The sequence below is a fragment of the Ursus arctos genome, unplaced genomic scaffold, assembly GCF_023065955.2.
Source record: "Ursus arctos isolate Adak ecotype North America unplaced genomic scaffold, UrsArc2.0 scaffold_8, whole genome shotgun sequence".
In the NCBI taxonomy this organism is placed as follows: domain Eukaryota; kingdom Metazoa; phylum Chordata; class Mammalia; order Carnivora; family Ursidae; genus Ursus; species Ursus arctos.
Window position 1 is genome coordinate 54663378 of NW_026623100.1, and position 23639 is coordinate 54687016.

At 44.7% G+C, this 23639-nt stretch overlaps 1 protein-coding gene across 1 annotated transcript in view; it reads right to left on the reverse strand.

Annotated features, from left to right (window-relative positions):
• Nucleotides 1-22497, reverse strand: part of TMEM178A (transmembrane protein 178A) — a 47182-nt gene extending 24685 nt beyond the window's left edge. Inside the window, exon 1 of the mRNA XM_026479481.4 lies at nt 22098-22497. Coding sequence (XP_026335266.1) covers nt 22098-22497 — 400 coding nt within the window. The remainder of the gene's footprint in view (nt 1-22097) is intronic.
• Nucleotides 22498-23639: the final 1142 nt, after the last annotated feature.

The window sequence follows — 23639 nt, forward strand, 5'->3', positions numbered from 1 at the left end:
ACTTCTGTGGCCTGCCCACAGCCGTATAACGAAACGGCCGTGGTAATAATTTACTGAAGCCTTGCTATATGCCAGGCTCTATGCTCAGAGCTTTACTCACACTTCCCGCACGAGCCAGGTTCTATCATTACCTGTTTTACAGAGGAGGAAACTGAGGCTCGGTGAGCTTAAGTCATCTGTCTGCAGTCCCCTGGCTAACAAGTGACAGAGCTGGTATTGAATTAGCATCTCCCTCCAAAGCCAATCTTAGATATCTTAACAGACTCTGTCAGATGAGAATCACTATGACTACGCCTGATCGTGCCTAATTAGTCCTCTTAAAGGGACAAGCGCAAAGCAGGCAGGAACCGTGGACGCGTGGCACTGCGTTTATCACAATACTCTTTGTGTATTTCCATCCCCTTTGCTCTCACACCGCCCTCTACCCACAAGGAAACAGAACGAAAAACTCGAGGAAACCACGGTCCAAAGCTCTGCCTGCAAGATTTCTTTCCCTGCTTGCTGAGCACGTGGTCAGGTGCCTAAAACCCCAGACTAGGGCTGAGGAAAAACAGGAGGAGGGACACAGGAGTGGCTGAGGAGAGAAAACAAGGAATCTCTGCGTGGGGAGCGAGGGCCCGCCCCCACAGCTGCACACTCCAAAGTGAAGTCCCCATTCTCCCTCCTACCAGAATTCACCCACCTACCCACACAGTTCCAACAGTCCAAACAACCATCAGGTGCTTGAGCCCGAAGTATAAACGTACGTCCCGTCCAGTCCCAAGGACAGCGAGCAGCCGAGCTGTACTTCTCTTTCTGACCACCCGCGCTGATCCCACGCAGCCCTAAGAAGGCTCATCGGAGGACACGGAGGACACGAAGAGCACAGGATAACGGCAAATAGTCCAGAGCTGCACCTTACCACGGTCCCCGTTGAATCTCATGACACAGGGCCCCGCCACAGTCCAGCCCACGTCTCATCAGAACAAGCCCACGCAATGTTGCCAGCCCCAATTCTACATGAAGCAGCGTGAATGACAGAGACTGCCAGACAGGAAAAATTTTAAAAGTGCCAATAAGCGGTTTGCTAAGCATCCCTTCAATCCTCTATTTGAGAACACAGTGTTTAGAACCGGGGAGCAGGCAGGGTCTATCAGAAATCACAAAAACTAAAAATGAATGCTCAGCACCACGCTCCCCAATTCACCTGGTGGGGCCAGTCACCCTGCCTCCTTGGGCGCCCTGCAGGCCCTGAACCTCTTATCTGCTCCCCACCCTGCCCCCAGGCCCTGTGCTCAGTGAGGCCTCTCCCTGCAGCCACCAGCTCAGCCCAGAGCCTCAGCACATTAGCATTCCTGACACTCCCCAGGACCCAAGGGGGAAACTTCCAGCTGCCTTGTTCTTAAGCATCACCCTAGGCTCCAGAAGCCTGAGCCAGTGCATAATTGACAAGGAATATGTTGATAAGGAATGGGACTGTTCCAAGTTTCTGAAGGATAACTAGGTAATTAAAAGGAAAACGTAATTTAAGAAAATCCTGGAGAAATTTTTTTTTAAAAAACTCTCTGGCAACATCCTTTCTGGATTATTCTCCCTTGCCAGAAGACTTCTGTTTTGCCTTTGTTGGGTTTTCAAAGCCTGAGGCTAGATATCCAATGTTCCAGGGACCCCACGGTTCTCGGCCTCCTCAGGGGGTGACTTTAAAAAGCCTTGGACGAGAAGTAGAAGGGCCACCTGTTTCCCTCAAGGGCACCTGAGTACCTGTTTTCCCAGTCTCGGCACCTGGCGACTTCCTCCCCGGGGCTTGGCACAGTGCCCTCTGAGGACCCTGGCACCCCGGCTTGGGCAGGGCAGTGCAGGGCAGTGCAGAGGGACTGGGACCACACCATTAATTGCCAGGGGCACAAATGTGCGGAGACGAAATCAGCCTGGGCAGTGCTCCCTGCTTCTGGCCGTGTGGCTTCGCTGCCTGACTGGTTTAATACCACACGAGGAGCCAGCCAGCTGCCAAAACGCAACCTGAGACGCACAAAGAAACATGTGGGGCTTCATGACAGTACACCAGGAGCTCCGTCACTTCTTAGGAGACAGCCTGGACCAGCCCTGTCCTTCATGCCACCCCGCCTCCCCCTGCTGGAGGTCGGCTTAACAGTAAATTGTGGCCCTACCACCTGCTACCTTTATGAAATCCTCTGAGTCTTAGTTAATCTGTAAAATGGGGCTGCTGATATTGATTTCATAGTGTCTTCCGAGGACTATAAAAGAGCAGGCGTTTTTATACATGACCACCTTCAGTCCGCAGCCCCTGCACTGCCCAGCTAAGTCTGTCTAACCCAACCGGTCTTCTCCAGCCCGATTTATTGAAGAGTTTGTTTAACCTCAGCTGTTGGACACTGTGACCTTCCTCCAGTCCAATCTCATCTCTAATGTGAATGAAAACGAACAGAGGCCCTACCCTCAGAAAGCTTAGAGTCTACTGCAGGACCCTGGCATTACTGAAATAATAGCACAAGTAGAAACAAAATGACAAGTCTGACATAAAGAGAACCCAGGGCTCTGAGACCACAGAGCAGGATGCCTGAGCCATGAGGGGAAGAGTGAGGCCGTCCAGGAAAGCTGAGGTCTCACGGATGGGCAGGAATATCCTTGTGGGGCAGAAGGAAGGGGATGAACAGGGCTTTGAAGAGGAAGGTCTGCGGTACCGGGGTGCAGGGTGTTGGGGGTGGTGGGTTGTCACTAGAGAGGGAAGTGGGACTAGACCACGGAAAGCCTGAAGGTGGGTTGAGACTTGCTCTTTATCTTAAACCTCAAAAGAAGTCACCACAGATTAGAAACGATCAGAATTGATGACATGATCAGAATAGATTTTTTTTGGTTTGTTTTTGAAACAAGCATAAAAGACTTCACTCTTGCCTTAGTGTGGAGAACGGATTGGAGGGGGCCAGGAGTCATTTCCGTGACGCAAATACAGACAGGCTGCTAGAGAACTGCCCAGAGAAACACACTCCCGGTGAGGGGGAGTCAGAGAAGGCATCCTAGGGTGAATTTTAAAACTAAGTCCGAGTCGGCCAGGTCATGAGTGGTGACATTAGGGGGAGGCATGGGCATTCCAGACGGAAGAAGAACAAAAAGCAAAAAGCAAAATAGCAGAGGTAAGGAGCATTTCCAGGGCCTGGAGGGCAGGAGGTTTGGTGCCGCGGAGCATGAAGTGTGAGACAGTGAGTGAGGAGGATAAGGAGCTAAGAGGGGAGGTTGGCAGAGAGCAGGCAGCTGAGTGCCTTCCCCCCACTGCCAGGCCTCATCCGGGAAGTTATCAGGAGCCACAGAAGGGTTTAAGCAGGCCAGCGATATGATCAAGTTTTATTTCAGATATATGATCCTGTCAGTTGGGCCAAAAAAGGGATATGAGGACATACGAGAGTCAGAAAGAATAAATTCACTAGAAAGCCAGGCATCTACATGTTAAAATACTATGGAGATATTAAAAATGATGAAAATTGCAGAATTCTGGTGGCTTAATGCTGGATACAAAGCAGTACATAGTGTGTTACCTCAAATATGTGTTCGTGTACATATTTGCATAAGGACTGGATAAAAAGAAATCCAACTTTCACAGGCTTATGTAACTAAGTTGCAGGGTTATAAATGATTTTTGTTGTCATCTTTGCAGGTTTCTGCACTGTCTACAATGAGCATATGTTTACGAAAGTTCATAATGAGAAAAATGTAAAGATCTAAACAACATAAACTCAGCATGAATGGTCCTATCAAACTGGTAGCAACAATTTACATTTTGCTAGTGCCTGATAGCCAGTGACCCTAAATCTTCAGCCACAAGATAATATCATTCTGTCTGTGTTCACAGAGAGGAAAATGAAAAACAGGGAGGCAAAAATGATTCATTTAACGTGACACAAAGGGCTAGAGGCAGAGCGGATAGAAACTAGGGAGATGTGTCCATCCTCTTGAGCTGGTTCAATTCTTTTTGCTGAGAAATTATTTGAACAGAGCAGATCACGCACAATCCAATAATTAAGATAGCCAAAATAATTAGAAACAGTCCAACAGACTGCATGATTATCAGCCCGAATCAATAAAGAAGAAGTCAATGTGAAGCCTTGGATAAGTAAAGCCTCAGGCTATACTGTTACAGGGACAGGAATTCCAGAATCCCGAGCTCAAGTATGACAGTATTTTTCTGGAAGTGGGGGGGAGGGGGCAGCATTAGCAGAGAAGAAAGCAGAAGGTGCTTCCACACTGTGCCCATCATCACCCACGCTGATTGTTAAAAAGGGGGAAAAGCTAACACAGGGGGTACATAACTGTGACACACTTGACTTCGTGCCAAAAGGGATGGCACAGGCAGTCCCATGTGTCTAATGACTGGTCATCTCAGGGCTTTTCCTCCAAGCCTCCCTGTCACCCTCAGGAGTAACATAAACGTGATCCTGAATGAAGCCACCCATATAGGCTTCAGACCTTCCTGCTTCCCTCCTGCCCAGGATGAGCGCCCATCCCCCACGTGGGCGGGGGAGCTGTGGGCCCAGGATAGCACCAAGTCGGACTGATTTTCTGACTGCACCCACAAAGCACAGCGAAGAAAGCCCTAGGAGAGACTGACCTACGTGATCCTTATTAATTAATCAGAAATCTTAAAGAAACCCAGTGGTATTTTGTAATATGGCTCCTATTGCCTAAAGCAACATTCTTGGCTTTGTTGGATGGGTGAGGTGAGATTATGGGGAGGGAGTATGGGGGATGTGGGAGGCTTCCCAAAATTGCCAAGCTTGCAAGATTAAACAAGTGCAAATTAGTCAGTGTCCAAATTTATGCTGAAATGGAAGATACTGTACTTTGCAAGCTAATAAAGTGGCATTTCCATGTAAATACACAGCAAATGAATCACCAATTTACATTTTCTTAATCTACTACAAGTGGTCTTGAGGATCAAGACAATTAACGAGAAGTTCGGCATCCCTGGGTCCTAATTCAGCCTTGCCACCACAATCCTGGATCTGCTTTATCTAAAGGAGGGATAACGGGCTGTCATGGGAGAGAACGCGGGCAAGCCAAGGCTGTGAACAGGATGACTATGTGGGATGCCCTGCAAATGAGACCCAGCCGTGCCTGTCCCTCACCCAGACACTGTCACAGATCTGCCCATTTGCCCTCTCGGTGACCCCTTTCTATTTCTGAGCCCTCTTGGCATTCTTGCCCTGTCACCATTCTCGATTTCTCTGTAGGAAGAATGGTCAGAAACTTGACATCGTTCCATAAATAGTACCTTCACGCTGTACTTATGCAAGACTTGCTTCTTGCCACATAGAAGAGCCCCCAGCCCCCCAAAAGTCTCCCTCGGTGACAATCAAGGCCCACAGAGTATGTCCTCAAACCTCACCCAGAGACTATTTGCTCTAACTTCAGACCTAATTCCTATGCGCTTCATCTATGGCCCCCTGTTCCTCGCAGATTCGACGCAGCAAAGTAGAATATATAAAAGGGCAGCTAGAGGCAGAAGAAAGTGATATTTAGAAAAGCAGCAAGCGTTAAAAAAAAAAAAATCAGAGCAAGCACAATTTTTAAAAAATAGTAGACTGTGTTATTTAGTTTTGAGGCTCAGCGTTCCACACACCTCTGCATTCCCTAAGGATACCTAAGTATTACGTCATCGTTCATAATGATGACTGAATCATGATGCAAAAGTTAAATTTGGTGCTGTTTCAGAAGGCAAGGATGTGCACGTGCGTTGAATAAATACCTCCATCCACTGAGAGGCCCAGAAAGGTAGATTTTAGCTATCTGGGAAACTCACCCTGACTTCCTGATGCTCTAAATAAATGATAACATGTAATAATTTGGAAAACTCTTAGAAATCATGAAGTCTGACCCTTCACTTTGAAAACGACCAACAGAGATCTAGAGAGGTTTACTTGACTTGCCAAGGTCTGACAGGCAGCAGGAAGAGCCAGGGCTAGGCCGGGAGCTCCTGGGGCCCAGGTCTCTGCACCTTCCCCCACCCCTCACCTCACCCTCCCCCCACCATCACCACAGGAGCACATCCCCCTCTGTATACAAATGGTAATTACCAGCAGTTCCAGTGTCATTCCCCTGGACCACCTACACTTACTCAGGGAACTTGTGTCCTTTTTCTCCTTGTGAAAAGCTGCTTTGAGTGATGTGGAAGGAATGTGCTGTGTACCTTTAAGGTGCCTTTTTAATACTCCATGAGCATGGCACTCCTCGTCATATGGCTACTACAGAGAAATTTCCCTTACCTAGTTCATAATCTCCCACGGATCGTGTAAGACTCTTGTATTAACTGTTTGTAAAAGGAAACAAAGAAACAAAATCCTAAAAAAATGAAGAAACTTTCTAAGAAATATACTCCCAGACCAAGAGACCAAAATTAAGACCGCCATGTGATGGCTTTCCTCTCTTTCTCTGTGGACTTGTTTCTCTCCCATCTTCCCCACCACCATTTAGGGTAGGTTAGTTAACCTTCTTTGAACAGGTTTATTTTTCTCCTCTTAGGTAATCTTCTAAGTAAGTCTTCTAAATAACCCAATGCTTATGACTGGGGCAAGTTGAGGTATACCTGAATACCCTAGACCACACAGTCTGTCTTCTGGATGTCACACTCTGACTCTCTCCGTAAGAACCAGCCTGACCCTGATGGAGATGATGCAGATGATTGGCCTGCCTACCTAGTCTCTGGTTCGTGTGGAAGGCTTTAAGTAAAAACAACCGGTCCTATCAAAGATTGGAAGTTGAGTGGTGGATCGGCCATTATAATCATTGCCATGGATGACCAAAGAGGTTATCTAGGTATATCCTTTCCTCTGCAAAGGAGGAAACTTGGGGTCAACGAAAGTCATATCACGTTCGAATTTTTTGAACAAGGCTTTCAGTAAAATGAACTATTATGCCAGTTACAATATGTGGCAAGCCACCGAAAATATCATTTGAGGGGGGAGGAAAGAAACTGAAATGAATAATCAGAATTCATAATATGAATTAAATTAAACTGATCAAATATAACTTCCAGGTATTTAACACAGTGGATTATTAAATTCAGAAAGCATATCTTTAAAACTTTTGAACAAAATGAAGCATCACACATAATTGTAGACTTCTCATTGACTTCACATAGATTATGAGTATTAAATACTCTTCGAGGCAAAGAAGGAATAAAGCTAGAATTTTTCCTTTAGTAACAAACAAAGGATATGATTTTTTTTCTTTCATCAAAATCTTTTCAAAACTTCCTCAGAAACATTTAAAAATGAGTGAGTAAGGCAAAATTTAAATTATACTATGCAATTTTCTAAAGAGTACTCCTTTTTGTTCTCCATTATAAACTCTGACTCCAGTCCCTAAAACCAGGTCTATTTTATAATTACCAATACCCTACGAAATCATCTAAGAAGAAAAAGAATTATACAGTTGAATTCTTCCAACCAAATGGCAAACATTGCTCCCACAGAAGAGGATTCCTAGAACAATATAGGAAGTCCTGCTCTCTCCTTTGAAATCCTCAGAAAATGAAAAAGAAAACTAAGCAATAAGAAAGCCTGTCACGTTCAAAAAAGCAAAGACAAGACATATGGGTGAACAATTTGAAAACAAGAACAGGCTCTCAAATTTGGATTGTCCTAATGCTTGCTTACCTGCTTCTAGAAAGAACTGACCTTTTCCTCTCCTTACACTTTGCAGAGTTAATTAAGCTGCTGTTTTCTGGGCATCCTATAAGTACAGCCGGTTAATGCTGAAAGACACCCAACAGGTTACATTGATCCAATCTCTGTATTTACAAACAAGAAAATGAGGCTCTGGAGAGGTGACGTGACTTGCCCAAGGTCACAGAGTAGAGTTAATAACAGAGTGGAGAAGATGCCCCCAGTCTCCTGACTCCCAGCTCCTCAGAAAACTGCAAAATAAACTCGCTGGGAGGGAGATCACTTCAGAACGCCAGCAAAGCCACTGGTCTCTTGGAGAGCCACCTCTCCTGGAAGAGCCCTGAGAGCCCTCTTGGATCCTGCACGATTCTCCGCAGACGGACAGCCTCCCGAGCAACGAGCAACGAGCCGGCCACAGCAGAGCAGCTCCTCGAACGGCCTGATGAAGGGCGGCAACCAAGAGTCTTTCTGCAGTTTATTCCAGCTATTCTGCCCTCTGGCCAAAAGATGTATATAATTGGACTTGCAACAATTTTATTGAAAAAAAACAAAGAGTATTTAATAGACCAAAACTGTACAAAGAAATACTTGGAATGAACTTTGCAAAACACAATGCATGTACCGAGCTCCTAGTATTTCTAAAGCCCCCCACTAGGTCCTTTGAGAGAAGAGAGACAACAGAGACAACAGAACAGTTCCTTGAAGGTAGAGACTTCCTGTGGAGATAAGCAGGAAGACAAGAAAACCTCGATAATAATACAATCCTTTAGTTTGGGATTGAGAACATTTTATGAGGAAAATCTCCCATCAAGAAGCATCGTGTTAATTTTACACTGATTCTTTGAACACTTCAAAAATAAAAGCATAGCATAAATGCTTTTTTTGCATCTACTACCCTTACTACTTTTTCAAAAATGCCAACAACTTTGTCTTTTTTGAATTAATTATTAGAGTCCTGCATCTTGAAAACTGGGGACAATTCTCCCTTCTCCTCCTTGAACTGAACCAAAAATGATGGAGTAGGCGAGAAGAAAATGAACCAGTTAAGATGACGGTGATGTGAGTCAAGCCAATGCAATTTTTTCAGTGGCCATTCTATGGAAAGATCGCCATGTGCCAGGCACTAATCAGGTGGCACCTGTCCCTGGCCTTAAGGTAGGGAGAAAAATGGACAAGGACACAAGCCACAATACAACGTGGGAAGTACTGTCATGGAGGTATGTATAAAGCACACTGGGGTCTCAGCTAATAAAGCAATTAACTTTGCAGAGTGAGGGGCTGAGGCGAGGGTAGTAACTATGACACGAAGCTTTCAAGGAAGAGAGCCCAGACGGACAAGAAGGCATGGTACTTCCAGCAGAGGAAACAGGAGATTCAATGACACAGAAGTGAGGGGCATATGTATTGAGGGAATAGCAAACGGGCTGGGGTAGCCTGATCCTGGATTTCACAGAGGAGTGGCCGGGTATATCACCGGAAAGGTAGTTGGAGCTACGTGGTGAAGATTATTTTATGACCTTTTATGATCTGCTGAGAAGTTTAGGCTTATAGCTGTGAACAGTGGGAAACCATCCGAGATTTTTTTTTTCTTTACCATTTTAACCATTTTTAAGTGAACAATCCCATTTCATTTAGTCCACAATGCAACCATCCCCACTTTTTTCAGAACATATTTATCGGGGCGCCTGGGTGGCACAGCGGTTAAGCGTCTGCCTTTGGCTCAGGGCGTGATCCCGGCGTTATGGGATCGAGCCCCACATCAGGCTCTTCCACTATGAGCCTGCTTCTTCCTCTCCCACTCCCCCTGCTTGTGTTCCCTCTCTTGCTGGCTGTCTCTATATCTGTCGAATAAATAAATAAAATCTTAAAAAAAAAAAAAAAAGAACATATTTATCAACCCAAAAGAAAACCCATTAAGCAGTCACTACCCCTTCCTCCCTCCTTGTTTTCTCTATGGATTGGCCTATTCTGGATATTTCTATAAATGGAATCATACAATACATTGCTTTTTGTGTCTGGCTTCTTCCACTTAGCATAATGGTTTCATGATTCATCTGTATTGTGGCATGAACCAGCAAATCATTCCTTTTTTATAGCTGAATCATGTTTCATTATGTAACATACTACATTTTGTTTACCTATTCATCAATGGGTGGACATTTGGGTTGTGTCCACATTTTGGCTCATGTGAATAGTGCTGCTATGAACATTGGTGTAGAAGATTTTGTTTGAGTTCCTGTTTTCAACTCTTCTGGGTATATTTCTAGGAGTGGAATTGCTGGATCATTTGGTAATTCTGTGTTTAACTTATCAAGGAAGCCCTCAGCCAGAGACTTTTAATAAAAGGAAAGACATGACAAGATTGTGTTTTAGAAAGATAAATGTACTAATAGATATTTAAAGCAACAAGATTCCCATAGAGATGGTCCTTCAAAGAGTCACCAAATAGCTGCTCATTTGTTCCTTCCTGCTTTCTTTTCTTTCCTGCCTGCTCTCTTGCTTTTTTTTTTTCTTTTTTTTTGAACCTACAAATTGGCATGCAATCTGGTGGTCCAAATATATGTCCACCCACATACCTTGTGGCTCTACACCATCTCCTGAGGCTTCTGGGCTAAAATCCTGCTAGCTCAGCCCATCTGTAATGGTTCAGATTGTTTTCTTGCTTTCAAATTCCTGCTCTAAAGAGGTACCAAGCTTTAATAAATAGGCCTCTCAGTTTCAAATGAGATGTCCAAGAGAAGCATGGTAATTCCGTCAGAAAATTTGAGGTGCACTGGAGTGGGTTGGCTTGAACATGCCTGCCGAGATGACTGGGGTTCATCCTAACGAGTCTCCCTCCACCCCCTCCTCCAAACACAAGATCACACACGGCCAAACAACCGCTTCCTCACGTGGCCTTCTGGGTTTGCAATTTTGAAAGCAAACAGTTCTTCGCAGAAATTTCATGGATTATTCAAGCCCTATAAAGACACTAGTAACGTATCAAATTAGAATTGGTTAGTTTCTCAGGTTTTGAACATGGGCCTCTACCAACACATCAGGACACAGACAACAGCAGGGGGATTTGCTAATTTTCCTTCTCAGGTGGTTATAGGGATAGATGCACTTGGTCGTTGTAATAATGGTCACTTGGTTACCAGTCAAGGGTTGAGAATGAAACATACGATTGTCACCGTTGTTTTCCTACTGGAAATTGAAACAGATCATATTGTGGGGTGAAGAGATTTTTACAAACCAAGCTGGCTTGGGGGTGGGGGTCAGGCATATTCAGGATAATGATCTCCACGGAGCTCTTCTCTGGTGTGCATGGAACTTCTGTGTGTGTGTGTGGGGGGGGGTGTTGTACATCCAAGAAGCACTGAAACACTGACCTCACCAAGCCAGTGTGAGTCAAATTTATAACGACTGCACTATCAGCTCTTAGAATACATCCATAGCCCCCCAAATGCACAATTTTGAACATTTTACATTCTATTTTTAAAAGTGCAATTATAAATAAGCCTCCTTAGAAACAAGCATTAAGTCTCTGGGTCACTAGAGATTAAAGAATCACAACCAGCTCTTCACAAAGGCACCAGGCTTTCAAGGCACTGCCACGTGCCCAAGAAAGGTGGCAGAATAGGCCACTTTTGCATAAGGATTATTGTGAGCTGAAAGCAATTGAGAAGTAGATCTAAGAAAACATCTCTGCTCTCCTCCTTCCCCTCTCTACCAGGAAGGATAGGAGCTAATCACCAGAGACAATTGTAGACTCTTATCAGCGCAGAGACAATACCAGAGGAATCTACATTTAAAAACATGGCTAAAACTAGTCCTTATCTATCTTAAGTTTCCCTAATATATTTGCCTTCCCACAATGTTTCAGTTCTATAAACTCCAAGTCCTTTTCCTTTGTATGGTCTCTTCTTAAAAATTGATTATTCTTTTGTTATGATGCTATATAAGCCCAAGTTCTAACCACCACTTTGAGTTACTTATCTCTGAGTGCTCCCATGTGTACGCACCATGTACATATTAAACTTCTGTTTGTTTTCTTTTGTTAATCTGTCTTCTGTCAGTCTGATTTATAAGGTCCCAACCAGAGAAGTTGGGAGTGGAGAGGGGGAGAAAGATATTTTCCCCCCTATGCCCATCAGGGCAGGATGTGGAGAGAGAACACGGTATATTTGGAAAAGCTAGTAGAAAATCTGGATGCTCCTCTCAGTCCTGATCTACCTGCAGAATGACCACAGGTAGGACAGGACTGCCATTTGGAGGTCCCTGCTGTGGCGGGCACTATGACTGTATACACAACAGCCACATTTCCTTAGCTGACAGAGACCAAATCTTGTTCACCTGTCAGGCAGCCAAATGCTTCCCTGGGGAGACTGGGCCCTTCTCCAGGGCCAAGGGGAAACTTAATTGGTCTAAGGAAATTATGATAACTCCATTCCACTTGCCAGGGATTGGTTTAGGAATGGTCATGTGACAATGGTATCCCCAATGAGACCACTGGAAAGTCTGCTCAGAGACCTTTGAGAAATTACACTTATTATAAAAAAGGTTCACAAAATGGGGCATGGCCTCCCTTCCTTCCTAGCCTCTTAACTGTCACTGTGTAAGGAAGTGACTCATGGCACTACTGTGACCAGGAAGAGACATGCCTGAAGGTAAAAACACCCATGTTGGGACTACTAAAGCCCAACAGCACTGAATCTTTAATCAGCCTGGGTACAGGCTTCCTCCAGACATCTTGTTATGGGAGATAATACATTTTCCTTATAGGTTAAACCATTTTTATTTGGGTTTTCTGTTATTTGGCACTAAGAGATCCTTAACTGATAAACCCACCTATGTAAGCAGATGTTTATCAAGCACTTTATTAATTGCATTTTTAAAAATTAGACCCATAGCTCAAATTATAATGTTTCATTACTGATCAGAAATGCTACTGTACCTGACCTTTTTAGAAATAAAAACAACTCTAGAAAATTACATATATAGAGTACTTGGCCAGGGGGGAGGGGGGAAATGTCTGCCATTTTAACCTATAACTAGAACTGGAAGCATGCTAAAACAAAAACTCTGTCATAGTTTAGAAATAAAAATATGCTCTAAAGAGTACCCGTGCCACAAATTTCCAAAATGAAAATCTGGGGCCTGTTAGTAAGAAGCACTCAGTTTCCCCCATGGCATAATCAAAATATTACTGCAGAATCATCTGTATGTGTGGCTTAGAGACTAGGGAAGGACTCTGCCTCTCAGGGGCTCTCAGACGTATTTATTTCAATAACTGTGTCACATTTGGAGGGCATGCAAAACTGAACTTCTATATGATTTCTCCTGTCATTTTTTAAGATTTTTCCCAAATCAGGTGTGTCGGGACCAGTTCAGAAGACAAACAGGTAATAAGTTCTTTATACATCTCCCAAATTTCCAAATCAGCAGTGATGTCTGGGGGTGACTTTGGGGGACCAAAGCATCCATGCATACAATATCCATCAGCTCCCCTTACAACCCTCCACCCCTAAAAAATACGCAATGTAGATAAAGCCCCCCCCTCTCACTGCCAGTCAGACTGGGTGTCTCTAAGCTTCTTCTATACAAGACTGAAGGGCCTCCCTTACCCACATGGTAGACTGTTTTATAAATTAAAACAAATTCAAAATGATGCTGATTACGACATCCCCTCTCTCACAGACATTCTGATAAGACACCTTCCGAAAGAAAAGGAGGGAATTTGAGCTGGTCGGCTGGAAATTGATAGGCCCCGGTGGCACATGTGAAGATCTTCTATCACGGGCATCACAGCGATAAAAGGGGGTGAGAATCACCACTCAAAGTTCCTTTCAACTCTGTGGATCTTTGATTCTACATGTGCTCACCCGTTTTCCTCCCACCAATCTGAGTTTCCTCCAGAAAGAGGGAATTCTTGAGACAACAAAAAAAAAAAAAAAAAAAAGGAAAGAATGACAACATGATTTTGAATCTTCTTCGGTGGACATCTTCCGGCTAGATTTTATCTTTTACTGCTGAATAGCAAACGCTTTCCTTGAGTCTTTGGTTTTATTTTGTTTCCACTCTTGAACAAAAGACACTGTTTTTCAGAAACGTTCATGTTAGCCGTCACTGTCACTTTCCTGCCACTCCTTACTTCAGCTTATCTCATTATTTGTCTGGTACTTGTGAGTTTCAGCTTCCTCCAACCAATACTTCCATTGTCTGAACACCCAGGTCTCTTACAATACGTTCCATACGAAGAATGAAGTGACCTGGCCCAAGGGATTCCGAGGCATCAGTGGCATAAAACAAATACTGAGCCCCAGTTGGCCTCGGCTCAATTATATTTTTGGTTTCTTCTCCCCTACAGTTTTCTCCTGCGATATCAAACTGTCACTGCGACGGTCGGTATCATAATTTCTCAATCACATGCAAGTGATCACTCCTGTTGTTTCTCAGGATAACTTCGTTGAGTACCATTTAACGGGATGCACAGGCTTAACGTTCCATGACAACCGTAAACATCACTATAAGCGGTTTTCAAACTCGTGAGAACTTAAGAAATGGCATTTAAAGTCAAATTCACCACCTACCCAGACCTCCTTCCTCGCTGCTCTGGGTATGATTAGGGAAACGCAACCCCACAAGACAGGAAGACAGAGCACCCATAGTTTTCACTGAGCAGGCTCTTATCTTCAAAAGCCTTTCCTTTCCAACACTCAGTAACATTTGTTGACTGATTGTTGAGTGAAGCAAGTGCTCACATCCCCTACACCAAATAAAAAGTCCTTAAAATGTAAACAAAAGAGATCGAAGCCAAATATAGCCCTCCCCACCACCCCCCACTCTCCCCATCCTGCCTGTTCCACTGTGATAGACCCGAAGTCTGCATGTCAGTGTTTCTTGGCAGATGGAAGCATCAGTGTTGATTTGCAATTGAGTGACCTGTTGCAAAGGGACAAATAAGCCTTCTGAAATTTTCGATACATTCAGAATTTCCCACTTACATTTCTGGAATCTTTTCCCTGAGTACCTATATAGTAACAAATTACTTGGAGAAGACCAAAAGGGAACACAGAACACCTTTAGGTTCTTCGAGGAGAAATTAGTTGATTGATTTTTACCTGTGAACAAAATATCAAAAAGTCTGAACACTGGGGGATATCTAGCAAGTTATAGAAAATAATTCCAGGTATCCTCAGTAATTTGAGATAACAGAAACTAAAATATGGTTTGTATTGTTCCCCTTTTTTTCACTTGCTAATGCAGTCGCTGATGGGTGTCCCCACGACATTATTGTTAGGTCTGCAATCAATTTATCTGGCTGAATTTCAAGAAAGATGGAACACAGCATATAGTTTCCAGTTACCCTGCAGCAAACAAAGGCTGTCAGCTTCAGACGCCGAGTCTCTGATGCTCCAAGTTCAGTTACATCCTTTTAGTTAAAACTTGCAATAAAATAGATTAATCACTGCAATCACTCTTAACCACAGGGAAACACTATAAGAACGTGAAAAAAAATCAACTGTCATAAATTTTATCAGCTTTTGAAGATAAAGTCCACTTTCTATTTACAGATGCCTTTATTTTGATAAAAATCTTTACAGCCATTGTACAAAGCTTTAGGCAATGTCAATGTTCTGGTGGGTTTTGTTTTTTCTAAATAATAACTATAGGAAAACTAATTTTTTTAACCTGAAGCAAGCCTACATGGTTCAAATGATCTTAGCTGAACCGCCCCAACATGCTGAGCTCATGTTTTACTCCAAAGGAGACCTGTCTGCTCTTTGAAGTATTTGCCCATCCTCCAGTTTGATTGTTTTCAATTTCTCCTCTCTAGTTCACCAGCTGCTTCTGCAAGGGGGTGGCAAGTGAAGAGGATGACCAAATCTGATTATTTTCATTCTTTTATCCAGCAAATAGTACCAGAACATAGAACCCAGATGTCCACACAACTGAGTATGAAAGGACAGAGGAAGTTCCCTGAAAGAGAAGGTGGCCAAGGGAATCAGGAGACAGCCACCCCGAGATCACAGCTGGCTTGGCAGAGGTCACAGATCAATAATCTGGGGTTCACTGCCCTTCAGGTATGACAGAGATCAAAGGAAAGTTCATTCTTGCTTAGCGGTTGAGAAACCCTATGACCTGCCTAAATGCCTTCAATGTTCCCACTCCTCCTGGGCCCCAGCTTAGCAGGGGGGGGGGGGGGGAGTGTCTCCCTTTCTCCCTCAAAGGATCTTCCCGTCCAGATGCACCCCTAACAAAAGCTTATCTCCTGAGGCAATCAAGAACACCTACAGTTACCAGCAGTCGGCCTGATGGGGTTTGAGGGCTCTTTTTGAGCTTTGGAGAAGAAAAATCAGTAGCTAAGGAAAAAAAAAAAAAATCACAGCAACTTGGATATAATTGGATGTGAACTTTCTATGACATAGCCAAAACTCTTCCTTTCTCCCCGTCAAAGTCATTGCTAAATGTTATCCATGAGACACAGTGGATACAAATGTCATTGATTCTGGCAATTCTGATCCCAAACCACTTAAAACCCCATCCACACTTGTGTTTCTAAGTCACTTTTAAAAGACAATTCCTGTGTGCAGATGGAAAGAATTTAAGCAAGTATCTCTTTTTGAGAGCAGAGAGGCAAGTAAGAATTTAATTTCTATTCAAGATAACCTTCAGGACGCTAGCAGTAGACTGTGTTGAATCAAAGTACGACTCTTGGCTGCGTTCAGCCTCAAAACACTTCGCGACAAAACCACAATCTAGTCATTAAGAGTTGTGTGGTATGAGCTGGCGGTTGTTGAATCAAAAAGGGCTCATTTAATACGGCGCCTGGTGTCAGAAAGGGTACAGAAATAAAATGCATCTTCTCTCCCCTGTGCAAGATGGATGTGTGTGACATAACAGTGCACTGGGAGACCCCCCGGAAAGTTCAGCCAGGATAGGAAAAATCCCTCCTTTCTTGGCTCAGATGAGAAACTTGGCTCTGCTAATGAGCAGTGAGAGACGCCCTCTTCAAAGGGGAGTCTGCACATGCCAGGGGGTATCCAAGCAATCTTCTGGAACGTACGGTGAAAATAGTTGAACTTGTGTTGATATCTATTACCACCTTCCTTCAAAATTTGCTTTCGTCTGTGTTTTATGATGCCTGTGTTGATATGGTCCATGCACATAATTTAAAAATGAATAAATAAAATTATATAGAAGGATCTCAAAACAATTTCAGAGACCACTTGTTTTCCAAGTAAAGAAAGAGAAAGAAAGTCCTAACGATGTCCCCACACCCCCAAAATTGAGGAGTCTCTTTGCAAGCAGCATCTTCCGGTTCAAGACAAGATCTGAGAACAATATGTGAGCCAACGGGTCAGAGAGGAGAAACAGTGCTGGCCTCTCAACTTTCCTAGATCATCTGCTCTTGGGCGATAATTATTCTAACACAAGTGATACTTTGGTCTACAAATGAGCTGAAGGAACGCATCAATCTATTTCTGTGTCAGGTAGAACTTGGTGGGTCCTGTACGGACTATTAATTTCATGGAAAATAAGCAACAGGGGAAACAGATAAATCATTAGCAGAGTAAAGAGCAGATCCAATGAATTCCTACCAATTTTCCTACTTTCTTTCTCTTGCAGAGAACAAAATGACAAAGTATGTGTGTCCCACTGTCTTTGATATCTCTGTTTATCTCATTAGATGAAAAATGCTTCTGAAACCACAAGGACATGTTTTATTTCAAGTTTCAAGAATTCAATCCCAAATGATTTATACAAGTTAACATTATGCATACAGAATTATCATCTTCGCATTTCTGAAATTCTACCCCTTTAAATTTCATTAAAAAACACTGCAACATTAATTTTCCTTTTGTTTATTGCAGGCAATGTGTAATATTAGAATTTGATTTACATCGACAAGGTACATATATTCGAAATGTAATCCTAATTGTTTTTAATGAAAAATTTTAATTAAAAAAATTCAGAAAATTGAAGTGAAGACTAGTAAGAACAGTTGGAACTTTTGATATAATTTCAATGACTAATCCCCATTCAAAATTCATTTCTCCAAAGTTCTACATAATGGATTCACAAGTCTCATCAATGTTTATTTATTAAAATCAGTGTTTTCAGTAACTGAAAGAAGCATTATATAATGTTTCCAAGTGAGTCTCCTTCCATCTGTCCTTCTATTTGAATGTTCATCCAGTAGTTTAAACAGAAGAGCTGTACTTGGAACAGAAGAGCTGGCATCCCCCAAAGGGCAGAGCGCTACATCACTTTGCACCGTATCCTCCGTCATTCGCCTACCAGTGCTAGCAGCCCTCCCCACGTGCTCGTCCCATTACCTACCAAGGGTGGTTCCTACATTATTACCCACTAGAAACTCCACCACTTGATGTGAACTCTATGAGGACAGACATTTGAATCCATTTAAGCACTCCTGTACCCTCTACACCTAGAGCAATACCTGACATCCAGTATGTATTTGTCGAGTGAATAAATCAGATGAATGAATAAATGAAGAACCTATCTTTAGGTCATCTCTTCTCGTTTCTGGAGCTTCTTATATAATCCACGCCACGTCCACCTGCTCTACTGGCTTCCCCTGTCTTTTACATGGACGGGTTTCTTTCAAACGTCTAACAGTTCCAGTGGCAGCACAGAGGGGCCGGAAGCTCTACGCTTTAAGTCCATTCTCTCAAGTTTCTGCAACTAGGTCTCTCAACTTTTATATCCTTCCGATTGCTAAGTGGAGGATGACTTGATTTGCATACAGTACTTACTTTGACCAGCACAGCTTCCCTAGCATCAAAAGTTAGCTGCAAGAAGGAACTATATGGGAGAAGAATTTAGAATCAACTGACCAACTCAGGCACAAAAGTACCCCATGTGCCACATCTTGCTCATAACCTTGCACGTAGTAGGCTTTCAGTGGGCATCTACTGCACTGGATAGTAAACTATGGGAATATCATGTGAACCTAATCTCTCTAAAGACTTTGCAAGTTATTCCAAAGGGCAAGAGAGTGAAATGTGGTCTAGTCAATGCAGTGCTAGGAAGAGGACTTGAAGCTGGAAAAACAATTGTGTTCGAACCGTGCTGGTGAATGGTCCTTTGTCAGCCTGGTAGAGTAGCACAGGGTTCTAGTCTTGGTTTTGAATGCATTTAGCAATAACTTTACCACCATTCCTATTGAAGGTCCTCCTCGGAGGTCCAGTCTAGACCTTCTAGGGTCACTCTGGGCTAGAAGTGAACTAGAATCATAATGAAGGATGACAATTTGGGTTTGGTGATTTTTCCCGAATACTTGTCCCATTGAGAAGGATGCTTTTCTGGCTCATGTGATTTCTCTTAAGTAGATTAAGAAGAGATAGTCTATACATTTCATTTATAAACTAATCTCTCATTGCTTACATGGACTGTTTCTGTCTCTGATACATCTCTCAGAAATACTCGCCTGGCCTCCAGTAACATGAGATGCAAATAATTCCAACTGTGAGAATGCTTTCCATATTATCAACTCACACTTTCTTCTCTGCAACTTTTACTCACTTCCAGGCCTTGCCTTCTGAGTCCTATGAAGAACAGCTCATCTCTTTTTTTCTCAAAACTCACTAAATACTCCAGGCAGTTCTGGGGCCCTTGCCCACCTCACCCCACTCTCCCATATGAGGCTATTTTTCTTCATTTCTTATGATTAAAATTTCTAAATGTTAAAACTCATAAACAAGGTAATTCAGAGAAGAAAGTAAAAATAGACCAGAAGACCCTAGTTACCTACATTTTTAAATTAGATGAGATGTCAACTGCTAGATACATATGACTCATTTAAGAAATTCATGCCACAGCCACTAACGTCAGATGCCGAAACAAAGGTAATAATGTTTACTTAATACGGATGCCAAAATCAAATTATTTCTAGAATTATAGAATTTCAAAGCCATTCGTTTTGCCTATTCATTTCATAGGTAATGAAATGGAGATCCAGAAGGGTTATGTAACTAGCCCAAGGTAGGTTAGTTGCAATGTTGAAAGTACTCGAAGCATTTTTGGCCATCTCCCAAACAACAAATTATATCATGTACTGATATCTGTCATTTTCTCCAAACTCCTCATGTTGTAATAATGTCAGGTCATTAACTTCCCAGAAAGCTAAATTTACAGTTATTACAACAATGTTAAATTTTAGAACTAGAAAATTCCCCAAAGAAGAGTCAGCTTTCCTAATATCATAGACAAGAAAACTGAAGGCCAATGAGGTCTGGACACTTCTTGGACGATACACAGCAACTGAGTAGTAGAGCCAACAATGGAGCCCATGTCTTCTGGTTACAGCCTAGAACCCTTCGCTGTTTTGCACAAAGGATTAGCTAAACACCATTAATATTACAAAGCTGATACTGTTTTAATCCAAAATACTGCATCCATGATGAGAAAAATATGATTTTAACTAGGGTAGGAATCTTATGGAAGTGCTAGGCTGGACAAACATTTGCCAGAAAGACTGTAGAAGAAGGGATTTTGAACAATAGGTGGGAGATTGGATTCAATGACCTCTAAAGACCCTTTAAGATTAGGATTATTTGAACCTGGACTACCCCAGAGCTGGGCACCTCAGCTAACCAGGGCACTTCCAGAAGTGGGGAATGTGCAGTATCCTGTGGAGGTCCCTCTCCTGTTGTTGGGTTAGATTCTGCCCTGCTGTTTCAGGCGTTCCTCAGATGCAATTTACATGCAATCAACTACTGTAGGCATAGAAAGAGTGTAAGGCAATGCAGCTCTGTGGTTTCCAAAGACAGCCGACACTGCTTAGCTTTCAAAATTGCCTTGCCTAAATGAGCATGCCATAACTGAGCCTCCAAATCCAGCTTTTACAGTTTGTTCATGTACTATGCTGCTATCAGAATCAATTATGCAGCATCTTCATGAGGTGAAAGCAGATTTGGATGTGAGTTAGGAGAAGAAAGAAAAAGGTACACTTTCCAAAGGAAGGTTACTGTATCTTCTCCCCCACCCCCACCCCAAAAAAGCGCTGGAGTCCTTCCATGCATAGACAGATTTCAGATGGCAGTCCCCAGCTGAGCTAGCCATGGGAAGGAGGAAGTTGACATGTATGAGAAATGGAGAATATGCCAACTAACAGGACTCTGAAGGCCTAAATGGTATTAACCCCCTCCTTTCCATGTAATCCCATTCCACACTGTAATTCCACACAAGTCTGTTCGCTGGCTTTCCTAAATGGCTACTAAATACTAAAATGCAGTGATTTTAGACTTTTTATTTTTTTTACAATAATGAGTCCAAGGGAAAGAAGGGGTTTAGGTTTTTTTTTCATTTCAGAGGAAAAGAATTTATATTAAGAGTAGAGCTTTGAAAGTTAGAAGGAAACTTCACCAATGGGATTGTCCCTTGAATATTTTTGCATGAATGAGATTACCAAAAAACAAAACAAAACAAAAAAAATCAAACTTCTGATTACACGCCCGGGAGCCGGGTGTGGCATAGATTTCAGAGGAGTAAACCTATGCTCTACAACTTAGGACCAAACCCAAAACTACAACAAGAGCAACCTTCCAAGGTATCACACACACGAGAGACCTCACGCCAAATCCAGAGAGCTACACTTTCAAGGGCTTGGGCACGTCTCTCCTCCCCTCACCCTAGTGCGCCTAGACACTGAGGATGGTGTGTGGAGTGACCAGGAAGGTTGGGAAAAAGTAGATGTCCTATCTGTGTTCAACTGCCTCACCAATGCATGAATGCTATCTGAGGTCTAATCAACAGGAAACCCTGCACTTTGGGGTTGGGAAGAAGGTCTCGGGCCTCCTTTGCTTCCCATTAGCCTGCCAGACTGGGATGGCCACACCAGTTCCGTCTAATGCCAACATCAGCACAATACAAGAAAAAGCCCCTTTCCGCCACTTCTGAGACTTGCACCACTTTTCTTTCGAAGGTATTTCTAAAAGGAAAGCACAACTTGAGGTGCCGGGCTGGGAAAGGTCGGGTCTTTTTTATTGTTACCCTCCGTAGGGGAGCAACCTCAAGAAAACCTACACCTGCATTCCAAGTCAGGCAGGTGTACAAAGACAGCAAAGGATGAGGGGAAAGGAAAGGAAAAAGGGGAAAGGAGGCAAAGGAAGGAAAGAAGCAGATAAAAGCGGGGCGGGGAGGGGGGTGCTAAAGCCCAGACTTGAGGGAAGGAGAAGAGGGAGAGCAGGATGAGAAGGAAAGAACAGAGTCATGGAAAGAAAGAAGAGCGAGAGAGAGAAGAAGGGAGGAAGGGGTGGTCAAGAAAGGGAGAGAAATGAAGAAAGGAGGCGGCCGGGAAGGATGAAAAAATGATCCTGGGAGCGAAGCGCGGGGCCGCGGCGGGGAGGTGGCCGCAGGGACCGGCGCGCCCCTGGGGAGCCGCGGGCTGCACTCCCCGCGCGGGCGCCCAGGGCGCAGGGCGCACCGGCCGCTCACCTTTCAGGATGAGGGTGTCGATGTCCCGGTCGATGCCCAGGAAGTAGCACTTCCTCCAGAGGCCCGAGTAGGTGGCGAAGAGCGGCCGGCCGCACTCCGCGTCCAGCCCGCCGAGCCCCAGCAGCGAGCGCCAGGACTCGGGGTCGGCGCGCCCCGGGCCCCCCGGGAGCAGCCGGCGCCCCAGCGGGGGCGAGTCCCGCAGCGGCAGGTGCGACAGCGGCATCAGGCGGTTCTTCTGGTCCGGGGGGTCGGCGCCCGCGCGGCTGCGCTCGCAGCTCTCCTTGTGGCGCCGGGGGTCGGTCTCGTACCAGTGGTCGGTGAAGATGGCCGTGACGAGCAGCCCCAGGGAGCAGAGGCTGAGGCCGAGGCTGAGCGCCGTGACGAGCGCCCGCGGCTCCATGGCTTCCCGCCCCGCCGCAGCCGCCGGTGGGCTCGCGCGCCGCCGCCAGACACAATGCACTTGGCCTCGGCTCTCCTCCGCGCTCCCTCCTGCGTTCCCCCACCTGCCCCCCACCTCCCTCCCGCGGCCTCCCCGCCCTCGGCTCCCGGCCCGGCTCGCTCCGGGTCCCCCTTCCCGGCTCGCCTCCGACCGCCCTCCAGGCCCCCCTGCTCCCCGCAGCCCCCCGCGCCGCTCGTACTTTCGAGCCCTCCTCCTTCTCCCCAGCCCCTCGCCTGCCTGTCGGCGCCCCCCACCCTCTCGGTCCCCTCGCCTCTTCTCCACCTCTCGAGCCTGCCGCCCGCCCTTCTCTCCAGCGATCCCCCTTCCCTTTTAATCCCTCCCCACCGCCCTCACTTTTCTCTCCTATCCTCCTCTCTCCCCTAACCCTGTCCCCACTTCCCCCTACTTTTCTTCAACTCTTCCTCTCTCTCTTTTCCCCACTCGTTGTCTCGCTGTTTGCAGACTCCGTGTCCCTTTATAGCCCTGCCCTGAACTCGAAGCTTCTCTCCACCTACCCCTGAGCACACTGCCTCCCGTCCTCTCCCCTCCAACGACCTTAAAAGACATCCACCGACATCAGACTCGGTCTTGTCACTTGTCCAAGTTGATTTTGATCAGTGTCCCGTTTTGTACCCAGAAGCAAATCCCATCCTGATCCGGCTACGTGGTAAAATTTAACTCTTTGGAATCGTGATCTAGAGCTGAGGACCCTTCCTGTCGACGCCTGAAGGATGCAGCCTCTTGGACCCCTTGGCAGCTGTCTGCCGGTGCTCTCTCCCTCTCCCATGCCCACTGCAACCTCTAAGCGTTCTCTCTCCTCCAGCCCCTATTCTGGAGAAAGAAAAAAAAAAAAAAGGCACCGAGTGTCACTGAAGCGTTAGAACGATGGCCAGGGATTTTCTCCCACTTCCCTCCAGCCTGCTCTGAGTCTGAGTTCTTTTTTGTTGACCACCTCTATCTCCCGGCAGAGTGACGGCCTCCTAGAATTTCTAGAAGAGCGTAGGATCAATAAACCCTTGCAATGGCACCTGCTCTGTGAGGTGATCATTGCATTTGAATAAAGCAAGCCCCCAGTAATAAATCAAAGTAATGATTTTCTCCCA